Raw genomic sequence first — 22165 nt, 5'->3', positions numbered from 1 at the left:
CACTTATTTAACAGAATTCTTGGTTTATGGTCTGCTGTCAAATATGACACGTGATAAAAATGTGACAATAGTTTGTAACAACATGACAACAGCAGCATACAAATGAACTATTGAATGAGCCACCTCCTTTGCAGCTCTACTGCCTTTACAGCCATGACAACTTGTGTTTTTAATTTTTATTAGCCCTTCCCTTTGTTTTTTGAAGTGTTTTGAGTCAGAGCTCACAGGACCTGCATGTTGCAACTGAAGGCTAGAGTTTTGCCTTTGAGGCATTATCCGATCACAGGCAGCTATCAACACTAGCTGGATTAAAGCACATGCTTTTCTGTTTAAACTGTTCACAACACTTCTTCCTCCCCCTCACTCCCCACCCAGTTTTCAAACTTTATTTTATATCACATATGGTAAGGGAATGAAAACGCATAAAAGAGCACAAAGAGATTGCAGAGTTTATGGTGAACTGATGCAGGGCACAACAGGGAAATGACAGAATTTAAGGAGGAGGAACGAGGGTTAGCACTCTGTTGCAGTAGCTGTGCAAAAACGTTCAAGGAAATCTGAAAATTAAAATCACTCAAGCAGCAATAAGTGAACATTTTGTATGCCTAACGTATGCAATAGTTGTATGCTAATAGAGAAGAATAATGAATTACATTTACATTGGCAAGAGAGAGATGAAAATGTGCAAGACAGCTCGATTAACGCTCCTGGAACAATGTTAACTTTTTAATGAAATACCTTTACTCAGCATTAGGATGGCATTACTGTTAATTATTTGTATTATTTAAGCACCTAAGAGCCTAATTAATAGGCAAGGATTTTATTCTGCTGGGTGCTGTATAACCAGAGCATACTGTGGTCTCTTATAAAATGTACATCCTATGTATCCTTTCTGCAGTTAATTTCTTACTTATCTTGTATTTTGGACTAAAATGGAGAAAAGAAGCTGGAGGTCACCAAAGATGAGAAATCTGTTGCCTCCAGCAAGAAAGATAAAATAATAGGTGGTGATAAATGCACACTTATTTAAATAGACATGCATTCATGTCCCTCCTTTCGTGGCCAAGTCACATTTTCATTGAAGTAAGTGGGAGTTTTGCCAACGACTTGTGTAGTGCCAGGGTTTGATACTAAATGAAAGATCCAATATTTTAACTTTTTTTTTTAATGAGCTTGCTCACTAAGGCAATTTTGAAATATTCCTAACCTTGTGAAATGAAGACAATTAAAAAAAAACAACCAAAACCAGAGTTGCTGTTCCTGCATAGCATGTGCTGGGGCTCCTATTTAAGCCATTTTGCTGTAGGTGTTTATACACGGGGTTAAAGCTACTTTTTCTTTATCCTCCTCCTTCATTTCTGCCTTTCAAGGAAAGTTTAAGCAACATGTTTAGGTCAGTCCTGGAAAACATCAGCCTGAGACATAAATACTTCCAAAAGTTATGACTGTGTGAAATAGAATTGTAATTGAGACCATTTTGTAAGCCATAGCTGTAGCTGGTCCTGTGGAGGACCCGCTAGATATGCGAGGCACTGTCCAAATGATGTGCTACTCGAGCTCTGATATTGCGGAGTGATTACGAGCAATCATTTCCTTGATGCAGGAGAAAACACATTTCTTAAATAGCTCATAAACAGTGTTGAAACTAGGACCTTAAAGTGAATATGCACTATTTGTCCCACTGGAGAACATGTATAATGTTAAACCTGGACCACACTTGTTTTGAAGCTGGGAGTATGTTATTCAGCTTCAAGTAGGTCACTGAATCTGTTGAGATGGAAAGTCATCTTGAATTATGCCTTCAGCTTATTTGTGAACTGTGCATATAAAATACTAGACCAAAAAAGTAACAGCCTATAATAGAGGCCACCTTGAAAGTTATTTTATGGGAAACACTGAAGAAGAAAGAAAGCAAACTTTTCAAACTTGGGTTGCTTGTTCTAAATTTTCTAACGGTGTTTCCCTTTTCTCAGCTTCAAGACTTAACCATTTTGATAAACACCCACATCACCCCCAAATTATTCAGTTTAATGTATCTGCTTCTTTGTAGCCCTTGACTGCACCCTTGTCACATGCTCTTCAAAGCTGTACTCTTGTATTCTTTCCCCTCTGTTCACACCTTTGCCCAGTGCTTTGTGGGCAGTGTTAGTGAGCAGCGTCTGGCGCTGCTCTGCCTCAACCCATAACCGTTGTCATCCCAAAATCTTGCATGCAGGTTTACACTGCTGAGCATCCCTCTTCACTGGATTGGCACATGTGGTGGAAGAGGGGAAAGCAGAGGGAAGAAAGAAAATTGGGATCAGCTGTGAAGCATCTGGGATGCAGCTCAGGGTAGTTTGAAGAAAGTAATACAGCTTGGACTAGGAAGCAAGATGCTGTAGCATCCTTAAAATGCTGTAGCTGTGCATCTGGCAGTAAATGTTTACCATAACAGTGCTTCTTGCACTTCTCTGTTGTAAGATAGCATTTCTAAATGCTCTGAAACAGCGATGGGATAATGATATTTTACTTTTCTCAAAGAAAAAGGGGAAGGAGAGACAATGTGGCATCAGCAATGTCAATGCGGGTTTTGCATTAATTCTCTTTTTCCTCCAGCAGCATCCTGTTGAATTGTACATGGTCTTTGGCCTGTTTCTTCACTCTTTCTACTGATGATTTGTTTCTGTTCTGTGAGAATATTTATGATGTTTCTTTTATTGTTCCTTGTCCATTTGGCTGCTTTTTATGCTGCAGTTTGTACAGTCCTCTATTTTTATTTTTTGACTGGAGTTTGGAATGTGCTTGTCATCTTAAAACATAGAAAAGCATAATGGAGTATAAAATATGGGATGGCCTCAGACTGGAAGAATAATGTGTCTGGAACTTTTCAATGCAGTTGCAGGCACCAAAACCAAACAACTCCCTGCCTCCCTAGGCTTTCTTTGTAAGGATTTTTCTACCTTTAGTCAGATTAATGATGATACTGTGCTCTTTTTAAATACTAACAGTATTCAAGGTGTTGTGGAAATGTGAGATAATTGATGTTTCACCTCCATAACGGATAGGTTCTTTTCTTTTTGGCTGCCAGTACTCATCCTGACACTTGTTTTGATTTTTCCTGGTATAAACCAGACATAGGACTGCTGGCAGGCAAGGGGAGAGTGAGAGAATACGAGCTTTTAGAGAGCTGGGCAACTCTCATCTGCCCTGCCACTGGGTAATGACCAGGGGAAAAAATGAGTGTCTAGAAATATCGGGGAGAAGGGTGGTCTGAGAAGACAAGGGAGCAAAACTTGAGGAGGAGAGCTAATTTAACTATTGCAAATGGCAAAATAGAGATAATCCTGCTCCGGTGCCCAGGTGACTGGAGCTGTAAGAGTGGCATGTCCCGTATATGCCTGATTATCCACTTGATAAGAGCTGCCTGCAGCTTTCCTAACCTGCTCTTGTGTTTCCCTTTCCTCTCCTCTGCTGCCTGGCACATTTGGATTCCAGGAGGCTGCGAGCTCGACCTGGCCTGCTTCGTCCAGCTGATCAACGAGATGGGGGGGATGCAGCAAGTGACTGACCTCAAGAAATGGAACAAGCTGGCAGACATGCTGCGCATCCCCAAAACTGCACAGGACAGGCTGGCCAAGCTGCAAGAAGCCTACTGCCAGTACTTGCTCTCCTATGACTCCCTCTCCCCTGAGGAGCACAAGAAACTGGAGAAGGAGGTCTTGCTGGAAAAAGAAATCTTGGAGAAGAGGAAAGGACCTTTGGAGGGACATTTGGAGAATGCCTACAAGTTCCATTCCTTGCCCCGGTTTGAGCCCAAAAATGGACTCATCAATGGTGTGGTTCACAAAAATGGCTTCCGCAACAAGTTAAAAGAGGTCGACGTCCCACTGAAGACAGGCAGGCGGCGGCTCTTCGCTCAGGAAAAGGAGACCACGAAGGAAGACGAGGAGGAGGAGGAGGAGGGAGTTCTTAGCGACTTACACAAGTGTATATACAAGGTAATGAGGCAGGCTCTGCCTATTTTGTTTTGCAGAACTGATGATGCTGTTGTCTGCGTGGCATCTGGGTGCAAACCCAGCTGGCTGGGGGGAGCTGATAGGCTTGCAGTGTCACTGCTGAGGCAGTAGCACAGCCAGCAGCTATCGTCTGGTGGCTTTATCCTGATCTGCCTGTCTCCTGAGGGATGCACTGGGCTCTACCCCCCTTCATCTCCTTGTGAGAGGCTCCCTGAATAGCTCTGCCCAATTATCCTTGCAGATAGTGTTTATTTTCATTTTCTAGTGACATTTAAAGTAGTGTTCTGCTTTCTTATTGCTGCTTCTTGCAAGTCTCTTGTTGAGCGAAGTAGTGCTCCACATCAAAACTAACATCACTAGAAATACTACTACATTTAGAAAGGACAAATTAAAATGCAAACAGTGTTTTCATCCACGATGCCAGATTTTGCTCAGCACTAACAGTCACGTGGACGCTTAGTCCTCCACATATCAAGTACATCCATTTACAAAGGAATGCTGACTCTTTAACTGTATTTTATTTGGCAGTCTCCTACTCTAGAGCAGGACTTGGCACTGCAACTCGCAGCACAATTTTGAATTGTGTTGAATTGTGTAGCTGTGCTCTGAGAGAAATATAGCATTGAGTGTCTGTGCCCAGTAAAGGAATACGCTGTTCTTCCCCTTCCAATCTCACTTCCATCACCAGGAAATGAAGCCAGATAGCCCAAAGTGGCTTATTGTTAAGCTATTTAGGGACTACATGAGCTCATGACTTGAGCTTTAAGAGCTTGCTTCAGGTTTTTTTTGCAGCCTGTTATGATCTGTCAGCCCCAGAATTCTTCTACTCAGGAACTCTGGCCTCAATTGCACCTCTGGAAAGCAATCTCTTTGCCACGCTGCTGTCAGAGAGAAGCTTATCTAATGACAGTAGCATTTGTGAATAGTGTAGTGGCATTTCTGTGGTTCGTATCCTGTGCTTAATGATGTTAAATGAAAAATTTTATACAACTTACCCTGACTGCTGAATGAACAACCTCAGACTTTGCAGGGAAATGCCTCCATCTTCTGTTTCAGTGCAAGTCCCAAGCTTAGAAGATAGAAAGTAACTCGAAAAGCAAGGTTGGAGTTTGTGAGAAGTATAAGGCTTAGAAAATAAAAAAAAGGCTAGCAAGCAAATTGCAGCTGGCATAAACAGCTCGAGTCTCCTGAGCCGCAGGCCTTTATCCCAAAGACTGAGAGCTCCCAAATTGCTGCTGCTGCCTGAAGAGCACTGGTAGTACTGACAGCATCGGATCCCATAAGTCCAACAGTACCTGGTGGGAATACTTTTGTTTTTTGCTTAGAAGCTTGTTAGGGACAAGCATCACTGAGCCTGTGGGCTGCTGCTCTCTCCACCCTCCAAAGCATCTGCAGTACATGGACCTGCTCAGGCAACACCTCATATTGCCACCCTGGTGCCAGTGGCTTCCTGGTTACTGGAACTTGCTCATTTGAATCCCATTCCATGGTCATCTGCAGTGTAGAGACCAGGGACTGCTGTCACAGGCAGTGTAAATACCAGGGAGAAAATGGGGACCCAAATCTGTGATGGGTTTTCATTTTCATAGCTCCTGGGGGAAAGCCCTGTAGAAGGATCGATGCGTGAGAACTGGTTATGCCACACAGAGCAACCTCAAGATGTAGAAATAAGAAACTAAGCAACAATCGTGATGCACCAGAGTAACCCACTGAGAGGAAGTCATGCTGGCTTACAGGCATAGCAGAGGGTACTTCATGGGGTTTTATGAAACAAGCCTTTTGATCCTACATTCTCCATTTTTCTTGAATCATGGTGTCCCCCTGTGTGTGTTTGTCTGTGAAGGGGAGATGGTTCTTTACCTATTAACATGTTTCTGAGAAAATCCGAAATTTGTTTACCAGAAGATGTCCTCACATTACAGTTTCCACAGATGATGCCATTGTAATGGTTTCCTTCTAAAGCACATTGCCAGTTCTAATTAAAAAATCCAAACCGCATACAACCCCCCCCAAAATCCCCCCCCCCCCCCCCCCCCCTTTGGTAAATGCCCACATCAATAGATTGAGGGCTGGAGGAGAACATCATAATGATATGGCTGTAGTTCAGTTTAGGCTATAAAGTCTATGCTTCAGACCATGAAGAGGTTGTACAGTTGGGATTTCACACAGTAATTTTGCAGTCAGCACATGCTTGAGCTGGAACATGTTTTTCGAAAGAGACATGCAGTCTTCCAGGAGCAGTAGCCACCATATCGCATGTCAAGGTTTGTGTAGATCTCCTTTGTGTTCAGTTGACTTTCTGCCAGGGCCCCCACATTATATTCAGTGTTGCTCCTTTCCAGGCTGTGAGGCCTGCTGTGCTTTTAAGTGTGTGCTACAGGCTGCTGCTCTTGCTTTCTTTACTCCTCAATGTATGGCTTTTCTACCTGACTAATAAAACCTTGTTTATAAGTACCTGGAGTAAACTGATGCCATCAAAGGAAGATCTGCTGCAAGATTTTCTCTCTCCTGTCCCCAATTTTAGCTCTGAAAATACTTTAAAAGTCTATACTGGAGCTGACTAAAACCGGCATTTGTTCCATACAGAACAAATTGAAGACTTGTTAGCAGACCTGTTAGAGGGGCACACAGAAGAAATCACCAATGAAAGTTTTGCCAGCCCTCATGTGAAACTGTCCCAGGAATCCCATGTTGAGCTCTCTTCAGCCAGAGACTCAGCGTTTTCAGGCTTGGTTTAACAAGAGTCCCTGCATCCCACCTGTGACTATTGTGAAACCTATTTTCTGCTTGTATTTAAGGTTGCTTTAATGTCTTTAACATTCTTAGTGTTGCAGTGTCCTTGTCTGTGCCTTCCGTCCAGACTTAGTGGTGCTGGTGATGTTCTGGGTTGGTTCTCATGACCGACACAGAGGCCATGGAGAGGAATCAGGAGAGGAAATAGGAAGTTTTGTTCCTTAAACCTTCCTCTGTTGTATTGTCACAGCAACAGAGACTGTGCTCAGTAGCTTGAAACTCCCAGAGCAGTTGTTGAACTGTTGAGATCTCATTTTTGAGGGTGTTGAAAAGGGTATTTTATGCTTCAGCAATTCATTTTCTGTTCTGGTTAAAGTGCTTCATTACAGCATTTTAAATAATTTTCAGAATTGGCATTAGAAAATCTTACGAGATCCCTCAGATTGAAAAAAATGAACCAAGCAACAAAACAGCCAACAAAACCCTCTCAACTGCTTAATTTGGGTTACAACTTTTAGGAGGCTAAAAAGGTACCAAATTCTTGATAGAGGAAGAGAAATGGGTATATGCAATTGTAAGGGGCTAAACTAATCAGTTTTCCCACCCTTCTCTTGCTTCCTGCCCACCTGAAAAATGGAAAGACATGATTGTTCTTGGGAGATGAGTCCTTATTTTTCTGTGTAAGATGAGAGGAAAAGGCAAGTAACTGAATCAAGGAAGCTGCTAAAGTGTGTGCTGGTTTGTGAGCAGTGAAGTCTACACTCAAATGTGACGACAGTTGGTGCGGGCCCTGCGTTTTACGAGAGGTTTTGTTGTAAAAGGCTGCCTCAATAAATGATTCATGAGGGCGTTAAAAGATGAAGGAAATTGCTTATTGTTTTGCAGAGCATCCAGTTCTGAAGTTTATGGGAATCGGAGGGCCCCAGGCTCTGGGCATTTCACAGACTTTTTTGCTGCAGCTAATTATGCTGCATTCAATTAAAAAAGTGACAATGTTACAACTGTAGGAGCATGGCAAAGTGAGAGACTTGGCCTCTGGGAAAAAGCTGCTTGTATAGTTGTTCTGGTTTACTCTTGGGCATAGTTCTTAAATAAATTAAACACAAGGAAAGACTGAGGTGGTTTGGCAGATCTGTTTCATAATTGAAAAACTATAAAGGTAATAGTCTGGGTAATAAAACGTTCATTAAACATGGAGTTTTAAGTCTGTGGTTGCTCAGATGGGCAACCAGTGGACATGAAGGGAGTTTGAGAAAGAAGTGGTGGAGCAAGCAGGGGGGGCAAAGGTATTTTCAACTTTACGCTTACAAAGTGATGTTAGTCTCTACCTGCAGCAGTGCCTGCAAACCGGTATGGCCGCAGCAGCTGGTGTGGTACCTGCCAGCTCTTGTGGCTCACTGCTTCCCAGGATGCTGCTCCTGCCCTGGAGAGCTGGTATCCAGAGGTGGTGATAGGGGTGTCCCTGCTTGGTCTGAAAGGAGCATTGGGTTCTCATGCTTCAGAGCCATCAGAGGATGCTTCACAAAGCATTTGTTATAGGTTTATGTAAAAGCAGGTATCCAGAAACTTAGGTATAGGTCAGGCAGAAAACCAAGTCAGATCCTCTTCTTGTGCAACTCCTGCAGCAGTGCCAAGAAAGAGTGTGCTCGTTTGGCAATTTTACTATGTTTTGCTTTTCTCAAACTTGTAATAACAGGTCCTGGGTCATTGCTGTTGAACTGCTTTTATTGAATCGAGTATAACTTGGTTTTGTAAGGAGGTGATTACAATAATCTTGGTAAACTCTACTTTTTGTGACCCCTGTCCATCACGTACAATACTATTTTAGTGCTGAACATTTCTGTGAATTTTGTGAAAGTCTTTCATCTGTTTCTCTGTATGTAAAGAGAGTAGCTACATGAGCCTTTGATCGCATATTGGATTTGATTGTAAAATTCAGGTAGGGTTGCCTAGTGGGTTCTTTGCAACCTGTCACAGAAGACTGGGCTATGTCCATCTGTATCTATCAAACATAATGCAGCATGGTAGACAAAACAGCATACGTGGCCTTCTGAGAACATCCAGTTGGCCATTTAGATTATTGGTTTGGTGATTTGGTGTATATTTTGAGGTATTTTCCCTCAGATAAGAAATGAACTTTAGACCCACACATATTCTGGAGACATTTTCCTCCTTACCCCTGCTATGATCTGGGATTGAGCATGTAAGGAAAAGAGTGAGGCAGGAATGGAGGCACAGTTCTTTGTTTTCACTTTTAACTTTATTTTCTTTTTCCACAGGGTAGGTCTGTTTCTTTAACAACCTTCTACCGAACAGCAAGAAACATCATGAACATGTGCTTCACGAAGGAGCCTACAGTAGCTGAAGTAGAGGTGAGGCCAATGCAAGGGGGGTAAGAGTATATATTTCAGGAGATTAAGTCTCAGGATTCAGTATAGTTGACATTCAGGCATTAGTATAAGCACTTTAAAGCTGTCTAGTGTAGGAGAAAAAGAATTGGTTGGATAGGCATCGTATTCATTCTTCCTTTGTGAATTTTTTGACATTTTTAATAAAGGTGTTGATGAACTGAGGGAGAGAAAGAAGTCTTAATCTGGCATGTGCTGAAGCACAGGAGCCAGAAGGATCTAAATTCTGTCTTCCCAATTCATTGTTACTTTTAAGTATTTATATTCTTAGTTTTAAGCAGCGTTTTATGTTGAATGACGTTGAGGTCATGAAAGCCGTGTAAATTTCTGGGGTTTATATTTTAATGAGAGATGCCTTGTTCAGTGAATTAAAAATGCATTACTGCCTTCTCTTACCACAGCAAGAGTATTGGCGGATAGTGGAACAGAAAGATTGCCATGTAGCAGTGCATTGTGGAAAAGTAGATACCAACACCCACGGGAGTGGCTTTCCTGTGGGAAAATCTGAACCATTTTCAAGGTAAGATCGCCAAATCCACGTGTTTTGTTGGCTCATGCCAGCTGCCCTGTTCTGAGTAGAAGTGGGGGCATAAGGCCAGCAGGGCAGCTTGGTGCTGGGGATGTTGGCACCAGGAATGTGAGCTGACATATATCTGCCTCTGTGTCACCCCTCAAACAGGCATGGGTGGAACCTCACAGTCCTTCCTAATAATACAGGATCCATCCTGCGACATCTTGGTGCTGTGCCTGGTAAGCAAGTCTCTTTTCTATGTTTCCAGCAAAAATAAGTGCCCTCTATAAATGTGGCTGTGTAGTCACCAAACTCTCTCTTCCTGACCCCTCTGTTCACTGGCTGACCAGGTAGACACACAGTTGTGCATAGCATATGGTATTTAAAGGAATGAAGGCAGGTGTGCAGATAAAGAATTAATGAATAGTTGAGACCATACACCTGGGAGGAATCAGTTGTACTTGCAGTATCACTTTCTCTTCTTCCCAATACATCAGTGTGACACAGTACAGAGCCGTGCAATTCCTTATTTGCAAACCCAGTCTGTAACACTGGGAAGAGCAGCACACAGATTTTCCATATGAATTGTCACAAGTGGTCCAACTACATATGTACCATTGCAATTTACTGGTAGAAACGTTAGCTGAAAGTGTAACTCAGTCTTCCATGCAGATGTTGAGCCTGAACAAACCAGCTGGGAAACACGGTATCTGTTTACTAGTACATGTATGCTTGACAACATGAAACAACCTCCTTTGATCAATGCCATTGAGCTAAAATTGTGGGTATTTGTATGTTTTTGAAGGATAAAAAAGTTTTACAGCTATTAGAAAACAAGTATGTTCAAAGGCGATGTAATTGGTAGATATTTTGTTAGTGGAAATGCTGGATTTGTTAAATTATTCTGTGTGAATTACTTGCTCTGGCAGGAAGACTTAAAATAAGGGTCAGCGTGTGGGTAGAAATTTTTTTTTACAGAAATGCCCTCTCAAACTGTCTTCTAATTAGAAACTGCAGCTAATCATAACTCATTTTCAATCTCTCTGCTTTAGGAGTGACAATTCCTTGGCTAAATATTGGCATGGTCTTTTCTACCTCATGCTGGTCTCGAGACCAAAATCACCTTCCATACATTGACTACTTACACACTGGTGCTGATTGCATTTGGTAGGTATTCCTGTGTTTTGTTTTCTTCTCATTCACTGCAGTGGCTGTCTGTAGGTTGGTGTTAATAGCAGCTTGTGTAGTACTTTTTGCATGAATGAGTCTCACCTAGAAAGGCCCCGTGTGTGTGGTCACAATTTTAATGGCAAAATGTAGTATAAACTTGGGTGATGAAATGCCCTTTTCTGGAAGAAAAATTTCACTTTATCTTCCACGCTCTATTCTGAAATATTTATTAATAAACTGTTTCTGCTTGACACACCGTTTAATCTGTGGGAAGGGTTCATGACATGGAAGTCAGATGAGAGCTAGTCAAGGTAGACTTTCCTTAGGCTGACAGAGAACACTCTTCAAGTAAGCTCTATATTGACACTTGTAAAGTGACTGAACCCACACTGCGACTACATAGGCAGTGCTGTCCTTTTTAATGCAAAAACTCTTGAACTCTGTATCTACCAGGTCCTAGTGTTTTCTCTTTTTCATTATGATAATAATTTTTAATATGAATACACATCATTCTGGTATCTCTTTGTGGACATCATCAGTTAGTTGCTAGCTACATTTCATATTTCATAGAATTGTAGAAGAGTTAAAGTTGGAAAAGACCTTAAGATATTTGGTAGACACATTTGTGGAAATAGACTTAACACTCAGCTTATAAATGTTTTTGAACATGGTGAATCCTTCCTGAATTCAGTGCATATATGCTACTAGAGATGATGATGAATTAGGTTGCAATGGACATACAACAGCTGATGGAGGGATTAAAGGAAGCAGGTGCTCCTGCCATGTCATGTGCCTTTCTGTCAGTTTACTGTGACATTGGCGTTATTACCCAAGAGGATTGTTGGTGACAACAACGAATGATAAGCAGTGTAACTGTTGTTTCTTGGTGAGGGAAAATACAGTAGAGAAGAAAAGTTACTTAAGTGGTGTCCCCTGCAAAGGTGAGAAGCCAGTTCCCATTCCCGTTCAACAGTTCTGTTCACCTCTTGGACTCTGAAATGCAGGAGACTTTGGCTCCTTGGGTGGTGTGACAGGAGAAGGCCTGAGAAGGTTCCCTTTTCCTCCAGAAGTCCTCATGGAGGCAGTGGCGCTGTCAGATGCTCTTCATTCACATGCAAAGTGTGTACTTTGGCCATTGCCTTTAACTCCCACCTGCTGATGTCAGAGGTGCTGACCCAGCTGTCACTGGGAAAGCACATGTCCCACAAAAAAATAATTTGAACTCTTGGAAGAAACCATTAAAGCAGGAGCAAGTCTCTTGAAATATTTTAAGCAGGAGAAATGTTCTGTATGTGATCATAGCAAGGGGTAAAGGTAAGTGCTGGATTATGCTGCATATCTGGGAGTTTGTTCCTGTCTGTCATGGGCATTTCATGGCTCCTCTCCCTGTTCTGTGAATCAGGAATCTGTAATCTTTTATAATAGTATACTATCAGGATAAACTGCTGAGCAAGCTACATTGTCCTCAACCTTAGGTGAATCTGTTTTTCTCTGTGACATTTATCTAGTCTGAAATGACAGCAAATTCCAAACAAAAGGCATTCAAGAATTCCCCTAATTAAGTTCTGAGGCCACTCTCTTCATACTGTGCATGTCAAAACATGCCTTTTGGGATTGAACAGGCTTGAATGCAGCTAGCTGGTTTTAGGAAAAGCTACTGTCTCTGTTTTTCCAAGCTGAGAAGAATAAAACCAAGGAAGCCATTTGATTTTTCTTGGTGGGCTTGCTTATAAACACAAGTATATAGCTTCAGGTGTATTGTGATGATTGTCCTGATGAAACATTGATAATGTGTTATAACTCAGAAGAAGGAAGACATGAAACTCCTTAGTCTATAAAAGCCATTCTTTGGCAAGGCTGTCAGACTGAAGTGTCAGGCTAGCATTCATTATTAACTCATTACAACTTTTAATATTGCAGTAAAGTTCCCAACTTTATTGAGGAAAAATTAATTTAATAACTAGGTCTGGTGTAATATCTGGAGTAGTCCTGACACCATTGCTTTTGATGGCTGCTTCAGTGATAACGAAGGAGGCTACTGGGCATCAAAGCTCTCCTCTGTCTTGCAAAGTCCAGCCAGCATCCTGAAATCTTCTTTTCAAAGGACACATCCCTGTGGTACTAAAATCACTGGTGCTTCGTTTACCTGCAGATTGCTCAGGTCACTATCTAATCCCTCAGCTTTTACCTTCTGAAGAGTAAACAGGGAAGAACTCAGTTTGCATGCAGGGCAGAGGTCAGTGACCTAACATTAAAAGAGTGAAGAGAGCCTTGTTCTGCCCAAGACACTCAGAAGTCTATACTGGCTTCTCTCTTCCCATTTTTACAGGTAGATCAAGAATTGCAAATGAGTGAAATCGCAGCATACACCACAGTTGCAAAGGATCTCCATTCCCCTCAGCCCTGCCAGTAGTCAGTCCCATGCACTTTTGTGCTATCCTTCCTCTTCACACATCCTTTCCTTGCTTTTTCCTGGGCCCATCTGGTGAGGGGCTGCATGCTTGGATCTTTTGGCTGTTCCAGCTGTATTTTCTGACTCTTAACAGGAAAGAGGGGGCTCTGCAGTGTTCTGGGTTTGAACTGAAAATATTTTCATTACCATTTAAAATGTCTTACTATAGTGTAACTAGAGTAATATGCTACACACGTGGAGCTGTTCTGAAGCTGTCATTGATAGCAACACAGGTACTGCAAAGTGTTTGATACACAGCATGCATTTAAAATTGCTGTTGGGACTTCAACTTTATCAAGTTAAAGTTCTTTACCTCTTTATAACCATTGGATTTCTTAGAAAGGTCCTGATTGTTGTCAATAAATGTTTTAAGGAATCAGCCTATGTATATCCAGGCAACCAGCTCATTAGAGCCCTTATTGTGGCTGCAATTAGTTGTATGAGTAGATACTGTCATCTCTTCTGGCATTTGGTTTGAAGATCAACAAAGACACATCAAAGACATCATTAGCACAGTGAACAGTAACGAGATGTTCGAATCATAGGAAGTACAGCCTCCTACACACTCATCAAGCAGGATAACTCTGTATGACGCATACAGAGTTTATATTAGTGCACATTATAAGCAAATATCTTAACAAGGTCCGTAAGGCCAGCAGAATGCTTTATGAAATGGACAGAGAGACTGGATGAATGACAAGGAAACTACCCTTTCCCCAATATCCTTCTATGTGTGTGTGGTGGCAGCAAATGATTGCGGTCTCACTGCTTGAAGTGAACTAGTAAGTAATGATAAATCTAGAGATGCTTTATACTTGTCCTGAGCATAACAAATCTGAATGAACTAATGTTTCAGATGAAGTGTAGCATGGCAGCAATGCAAGGCAGGTTTGGGAATCCCATGATGGGCAGTGTGTTTCCGACCAAGTTTGAAGTTACCAGGTACCAGCTACCAGATCATGGGGAACAGGTATCTTCTGGGTGGACATAAACTCCTTTCTAGCAGAGTGCAAGCAAGAGTAGTGACTAATTGTCACCATATTGCAGCCCTGCATCCAGCAAGATATAGCAGTTCTCTGGATGTGTGAAGCTAAGACCTGAGACTCATGTTCTTGTCATTTCTGAATAGGAAGCACTGCTGGCAGTGAGCAGAGAGGACAGGTTCTTCCTTGGCTTCTGAAGGAGAAGAGGATGTGGAACTTGGCATGTGCCTAGCAAAGTTTTAAATCTCTCTTTCTGCTTTGGCTGCTCTGAGTCAGGTCTTTTGTTGCAAGGAAGAGAAGGGATGTGGGATTTATTTACTAAGCAAGACAGGAAGCTCTTAGGGTGCTTTGTGTTTTAACGATAAAAGTGATCTGTGGTTTCTTCATTGTTACATAAAATATTATTAAATAAAAAGATTGCTCAGGTGGTGCACAGGTAATAAATGCAGCCGTTTAGGATAAAGGTAACAACATATATTAGTGCTCATGAAATGCTAACTTATGCTCGTTTTGGTGCCACTAAAATGAACACTATTCTGTGACTGATTTCTCTCCTCTGATTCTACAGAGTTTTAACATTTCTGTGTCAGGGATTTTTATATCCTTTGGCATTTAGTGAACACCATCAGACAATCAGACAATCTAAATAAACAGCATTCCATGATCCTCAGTGTTTTACCAGAAAGAATTGTGTGGAAAAGCCTGCGTTTAATTTCTTTTAATCAATGTTCTGATCTGAATTGACTGTTCCTTTGTAGCTGTGGACCCTTATTTACTCCACAGTAAATCTTTTCTCTTTTCCTCTGATAAAACAACAGGTATTGCATTCCTGCTGCGGAGGAGAACAAACTTGATGATGTGGTACATACCCTGCTGCAAGCCAATGGCACTCCAGGGCTGGAAATGCTTGAAAGTAATGTAATGGTAGGTTAACACTGGGAGAAGCATTCCCCTTTGAGAACCCAAGGCTAATCAGCATGCTGGTTGCTCAAGGGTTTATTTTGGTTTTGTCTTACACTGAAATGATGCAGAGGCTGTTGTTAAAATCTGGCTACTTCCTAATTGCAGTGTTTACCCACATGGCATTTTTCTAGCAAGGCTCACATGTTAAAATGTTGAAATAAAAATAAATGTGACAGTGCAATAAATACCCATTTCTAATACTGACCATAATGTGTTTAAGCTCACAAAAGGAGTGTTTTGTTAGCAGTTAATCTGCCATGACTGACATTTCATGAAGCCACCATGGATATAAGAAGCCTAATACTTAGAAGGATTTCTGAGTAGTTTTGGACCCCTTGTTTATTGTGTTGATAACAATCTATATTTAGTGCATGTAAATATAAATTTGGGAGCCCATAACAACATTCCTTCAGCTATTCATGTTAGCATGTTAACAGAAGTGAAGTAGCAAGGATGATTCAATGCCAAGTCTGGAAAGATCTACATGGAAAACAGTTTGCATTACTTTCTGTACTAGCAATAGGTAGTATTGTCTGAGGCTTTGTGTTTGAGGTTGTTTGGCAAGTTTAAACTGTTAATTTCAGAAGGGCCACTTCTGTAATTCTCACTCCAAACACTAAGCTTCAGCATGTGCAGAAGGGAAGAGAGAAAGTGAACAGAGCTGAGCTGTTAGCAGAGCAAAACAAGTAGCATGTGGCAGTCAGTACCAAGCAAGGGAGGGGGATAGAAGTGTAAAATGAAGTTCTGATTGTTTTTTGGTTTTCTTTTTTTTTCTGTTGTTTTGTGTTTATGTGTTTCTAGATCTCCCCGGAAATCTTGTGTAAAGAGGGGATCAGGGTGCACCGTACTGTACAGCAGAGCGGGCAGTTCGTTGTCTGTTTTCCTGGATCCTTTGTGTCCAAAGTGTGTTGTGGCTATAGTGTTTCTGAAACAGTGCACTTTGCTACCACCCAGTGGACAAGTATGGGGTTTAAAACAGCGAAGGTAAGTTGAGAAAAGGAGTTAAAATGGATTCATGGCCCTGCCATCTAAACCAACATTTCAGAATTGATAGTGTTGTGAGACTTGTACAACTACGACTAATTTTGTGGAAATAAAAAAAAAAGGGAAAAAGTTCTGCAAGGCATGAAAAAAGCAAGGAAGCTTTTCATAAATCCCTTCAGAGCTAATGATAATATATTGCATACATATATTGTATTACGCTTACTAATTTTAATTAATGTTTTCTAGAACCATTAGACTCTCAGGTGCAAATATCTGAATAAACTGTGCTTAGTAGCTCCTGTGATAGGCAGAGTCAATACTCACAGCTGTATTGCGTGTCTTTCTCTGCCCCTCCATTCAGGTAAAGCTGTTGATCAGGGCAATTTCAGTTTTAATCAACTTGAAAATCCTTAGGTTCACAGACCCTAGGTTCACATCCGATACTAAGATGTAAATAAAAGCCCTTTGGTTGTCTGCTGAAACCAGCGGGTGAATTGTCCAGTCATCACGGTTTTGACTACATTTCTGTGGTCTTGGACAAAGAAGATATGTCACTAATTGTGTTCCCAAAATCCTCAAATACACTATGGGTTACAGATGCTATTTTGGTAGTGTTTTTTAGCTAAACTAATAGTAAAGTATAATTTACAGCTTGAGAACAAGAGGTTAGTAAGTAATTAAATGTAATATGTCCACAGTTAGGTTTTGGATCTTTATGGTTAATGGGGTTCATCCTGCCTGATTATACTAACTGAATATTAACTTAGTTTCAAATAAAAGGTTATTTTATTACAGATTTATTGGGGGGGGGAAGGTGGGAATTGTATATGTGTATAGATAAGGAATGAGAATTCTGAGCTAACCTTTTCTGTCTGAAGGTACACAATTATATTAACTCCATATGCTATATTTATTGCTCTACTGAACACTTGCTTGACATTCTGTAAATGCCAGTCCTGTAAGAGACAGAAATCACTATGCAGCAATTAAAAAGCTCTTCTTGGTGCCTCAAATTCTGAAGAACAGTTTCTTTTGATTAACTTTTAAGAGCTTTGCACTGGGTAAACATAAGCTGATTGGAAATCCATCAGATTCCAGTCTGTGATAACCTACCCAGGAAACTGAAGTCACAGCTGTCACAAACTTTAGAACCACAGATAACATGTGTGTATCTGTAAACACCCACTGCACTCTGCTTTTCCTTCTTTTCTTTCCCTTCCCTCCTTTCTTTCCTCAAACTGTCCTATGTTCTTAACTCCCTTAAATTTTGGAAATTTTTCCTTGGTCCCTTCACTTTGGCAAGGCACTTGGCCATTTTCAAATGGGATTGTGCTTTTCAGAGGTCGAGACATTCTGTGTAATGAGCAAGATTCCCATTTTGGACTGTTAATGAACTCTTGACAATTGTACCTTCCTGTCTGTCTGTCCTCAACAGCAATATTGACAGTTTTCAGCTCTTTGATAAATTAACTTTGGTTTCATTCTGTGATACTGTAACCTGATTTTTTTTATAGTGACTCTATATTACTAAACAGTGTTGTTTCATTTCTGTATTGAGTGACTGCTCAGTCTCCTTTAATATATGGAAAAAATGAAGTTCTGCATCTGAAATGGCATTGATTTCATTTTGTAAGGAGTTAGGATAATTGTGGGAATAAAAGAATTAGTATAAAGCTTGTATAAAGGACAGAGATTTTTCACCTAAACCATATGTGGAACCAGGTTGCTGGCTTTTAAAAACCACCCTGAGAGCTCTTGAAATTTTAAACTTAGAAGGAGGAAAAGGTTTACAGGTGTGGTGAAGAATTTGTGTTTGAAATGCAAAAGGGTACTCCATGTCCTCAAATAAGGCATTGGGCAAAGTTACTACAATTCATTTATGAAACAGGAAAACAGAATATTGAACTAAATTAATGCACTCTGGTCTAGAAGTTTGGAAATAAGAAAGAACATCTGGTTTTAAAGCAGGGCTTTGGTGTTGTAGGGCCCACCAGAAACTTGATAAAGAGACTCAGCTGGTACTGTAATAGGAGAGGAAGAAGTACATAGGAAAGATAGTCATCCAGTTGGAGCAGCACTGCTGCAACCGAAAGAGAGATTACAGTAAAATAATCCAGGTTTAACTCTGTCACTGGTGACAGAATCCCTGTGCCCTGATCTTCCTGTTCTAAACAGGAAAGGCATGGTATTAGTTTAGCACTGTTCTCCTGACCAGCCAGTATGCTGGCAGAGGCTTTATGTATCCCCTCAACAAGTTTTAATTTTGTTGAGGAATGTGCCTTTATAATGTCACACAATGACCACTCCTTGGTTCCTATCACAGAGCTGCCCTAGCACACTGGGTTGCTTTTAGATGAAACCAAATGATAAGAGGCACTGCAGAAGTGCTCTCCAAAAACCACTGGCAGCGTGGCCAAAACCAGTGGCAGTGTGGCCACAGGACCAGGCTAGACTGCTTCAAAGCCATCATCTTTACATACACACACAGTGTGCATTTGGCTCCTCAGCATCAACTGTAGCACTCTGCACATTCACTTCTGCTTCATGATATTGGATAGCCTGTGTCATGCTAAAGGAGATGAGAAATCCTGTGAGGCCAGGATATATGATGATAATGGAAAATGCTGGTCTCTCCCCCTAGCTAGGATGGTGGTTGTGTTGTGTGTAATGCCAGAACAGAAATGGCTTCTGGAGCAGCTAGTTAGGAAATCCATGGAAGGAGAAGGTCTCATCTTGCTTCTCAGCAGTGGTGGAGCCCAGCTCAAAATATCACTGTCAAATAGCTGCACTGTGATGGTGAGCAGAGATTAAGAACCCTGAAAGAGCAGTAAACCGTGAAATATCCACTGCTGTGGTGTTTCATTTCAAAAGACAGCCTTGCATAAAACTAAAGAAGCTTGTTAAATTGAGAATGCAGAAAGAAGGGTTAAGTGTTTGCGTGCAGCATAGAAATTGCTTAAAGATGCTGTGTTAGAGACTCACAACACATGCACATTGCTTAGTAAAAAAAAAAAATGTTCAAAAGGCAAACCCCCACTAAACTTGGCATGCCTGACAACAGGGGAAAGAAGTCTGTTTGAAATGAGACCAAAAACTCCTTTTTTTTGATGCCAAAGATTAAAATACAAATAAAACATCCACTCTAGCAAGATGCACATAAATACACACAAATACAGAGCAAAAGGAGATTTCAGAGAACAACTTCCTAAAGACCAAAAGAACAAATAAATGTAGAAAAGAACAAGACCAGGGTAGTCAACATGGCTTTTGCAATGAGGTCATGGCCCCCAGGCCATGAAGCTTTTGGAAAGATAATGCGGACAAAAGAGATACAGTTGGCAGAGTCTGTCAGCATTTCTGGAAGCGGTTCCTTGGGATGGGTTCTTAAAGAAATTACGCTGTCATGGGTTGAGAGGGAAAGTTCACGCACCAGAAAACTGATTTAAAGAGAAGCAGATGATGGGAATAAATGGTCAGTTTTTATCATGGAGGGAGGTCTCTTTGTGCATTCCTCAGGGATTTGTACTAACACCAGTACAGCTCAACCTGTTTTGTTTTACAGAGGGTCAGAGTTTTCAAATGAGAACAAAACTTCAGATACTTGGGAAAACGCTACGCTTTTCCCAGGTGTACAGTAAATAAAGGAATTTGCCTACATAAGAATTATCAAAAGGGTTTAAAATCACTCAGTTCATACTGACAGGAAAGTAGCTTTAAAAGCTTACACAGAGAGGAACTGGTAACAGGCAAAACTGAGCAGAACTGAACCCTCTCCTCTTGCTTGTCTTTTTTTTCTCTGACATCTGCCTGTTTTGCTAGTTGTTGTCTTTGATGTTTAAAAAGATGCAAAGTAACAGCAGCCCTGTGCATCAAGTAGGTGAGAAAGATAGATATTACTGGATGGCTGAGAGTGGAAATAGTGTGTTAGTGAGTTTAAGTGATCACATTACTCCTCTTGGTCTTCACAGGAAAGATCAGATTTTAGGGAGATCATTTTGAGGTGTTTGTTGGTTCCTCCACTTTGGTGAACGGCAAGTTAACCTATTCCTGGGCATCCTTCTCTTTATTTTTCTCATTCTGGGAACATTTCTCCTGTCCTAGTCTTCTCCATGGATGAAGTTTAATTTTTCTCTTTGAAAAAAGGGTGTACCTGAAATGTGGTGACACTGGAGTGCTTGCATTTTGCTTCTTTCTCTTTGCCTATCTTATATTCTGCATTAAATTTCACAGCAAAGCATATTAAGAAGAGACAGCAAAGAGACTGATTTCATATTTTCATATATGCCATCATGAACTGCAGATGCTTTTTTTGCTTTCTACTGTTGACTGTGAATGAAAACAGAATGGTACCTGTAACAAGAAAGCCGTTGATTATGATGGCAGGTAGCATGCATTTGGTTTAAGGTTTCAAGTTATTCCTGTGGTATTGGTTCACCTAAAGCATGAGCAGGAAGTCTCCTTTTGTAGTCTTTTCATCAGGAGTACCCAATTCAGCAAAGCCGTCGGGCACCTCGCTTCCTGCTGGAAGGATTTACTTCTGATAAGCGTTTGTTTCAGTCTGTAGTTAGTGCTGGTTGTAAGTTGGAACATAAATACTTTGCTTAATTTGGACCATGGAAAGCTTTTACTTTTGGTGGTTTTAAAAGTCTCCTTTTGGCTACATTGAAGTAATTCTTTATAACTGTTATTTTCCAATATGCTGAAGAACTAATTTGGCGATTTCTGTCCCAGGAAATGAAGAGACGACGTATCGCCAAACCATTTTCGATGGAGAAGTTGCTTTATCAGATTGCAACAGCAGAAGCAAAAAAGGAGAACGGGCCGACTCTGAGTACGATATCATCACTTCTTGGAGAGCTCAGGTAACGAATTGGGGGCCTGTTGTACTTATTTTGTTTTAATTGACAGACTCTGGAGGTGGATGACGTAAGTAACCCTTTCAGACGCATGTCTTATACCTACTTAACCAAGGCAAAGCCCAGCAAACAAACTCCAGGACAGCCACACGTGGAAGAAGCCATTTCCTTGGCTGTATCTGATGTGAGAGTGCCCGTGGTTAGGATGTCTTACTCTTAAGAATTCCCCACTTCGGGCACCATCACAGAATTCAAGCTACAGTTTGCTTTGGGTTTCTGTTTTGTTGATTCTTGGTGCTGAGATTCAAGCTTTCCTGAAGCATTACGTGAACTGCATGGTGCCAAGTGGTTAAATACCTTTATTCAGTTTTTCAACCTCTTGGCATCAGTAACCACTGTCAGTCCATGTCTGTCACGGGTTCTGCACCAGGAACTCTTGTCTTCAGCATCAAGATCATTACACTGCAGTTGTAGAAGGTACTTTGCTTACAGAAAGTTGTCTTGATTTAAGCCATTGAGTGAGCGAGCAGCTTATTTATAGGTGCTAATGCATCTCACATTCTCCGAGCATTAAGGAAATATGTTTAGGGTTTCTCTTCAGATAGGTAAAAAAAAAGAAAATATAATGTTGCCTGGCTTCCTGTGTAATGATCTTCTCTTTTGTTCCCTACCATGTAGTTGCTACCTATCTTTCAAGTTTGTGACAACTGATACTCGAGATGTCAAGAAAGTTTTGATGAATGGAACCTACAAACTGTATTTAACTAACTAGCATTTCATTTGGAAAATTTCCAGTGACAGATTGAAGGGGAAAACAGCCCATGTGTTGTTTTAGTGTTCAGAAAGAAATACAAAGAGGTGTGCTGACTGCTTTACCTGCAGCTGGTTCCCCTGCGGGAGTGAGCCCTTCCAAGTGCCTTTTATTTTTTATTACTTTTTTTTCCTTGAAGAGGAAAAGACTGCAAGTGCAAAAGGTGAAACAGAAATGCTGGTGCTTGCTGTTAGACCATCACATTGACCTCTATCAGAGTGGTTCTCAAACTTGTTCTTATGCTTAGGTTGGGATTCTGTGGAGGGTATCGGTCCTTGTGTCTGCTTATGGAAAACAAA

The 22165-nt window shown here is 41.1% G+C and overlaps 1 protein-coding gene across 1 annotated transcript in view; it reads left to right on the top strand.

The window, feature by feature from the left end:
- JARID2 (jumonji and AT-rich interaction domain containing 2) overlaps positions 1–22165 on the top strand; it is a 217323-nt gene that overhangs the window by 189060 nt on the left and 6098 nt on the right. Inside the window, exons 8-15 of the mRNA XM_005149879.3 lie at positions 3475–3977; positions 9008–9100; positions 9538–9656; positions 9816–9886; positions 10700–10814; positions 15071–15176; positions 16017–16199; positions 20931–21061. Coding sequence (XP_005149936.2) covers positions 3475–3977; positions 9008–9100; positions 9538–9656; positions 9816–9886; positions 10700–10814; positions 15071–15176; positions 16017–16199; positions 20931–21061 — 1321 coding nt within the window. The remainder of the gene's footprint in view (positions 1–3474; positions 3978–9007; positions 9101–9537; positions 9657–9815; positions 9887–10699; positions 10815–15070; positions 15177–16016; positions 16200–20930; positions 21062–22165) is intronic.

This window comes from Melopsittacus undulatus, chromosome 1 (genome assembly GCF_012275295.1).
Source record: "Melopsittacus undulatus isolate bMelUnd1 chromosome 1, bMelUnd1.mat.Z, whole genome shotgun sequence".
In the NCBI taxonomy this organism is placed as follows: Eukaryota; Metazoa; Chordata; class Aves; order Psittaciformes; family Psittaculidae; genus Melopsittacus; species Melopsittacus undulatus.
Note: the sequence above shows the minus strand (reverse complement) of the source record. Positions and strands in the feature narration are given on the sequence as shown.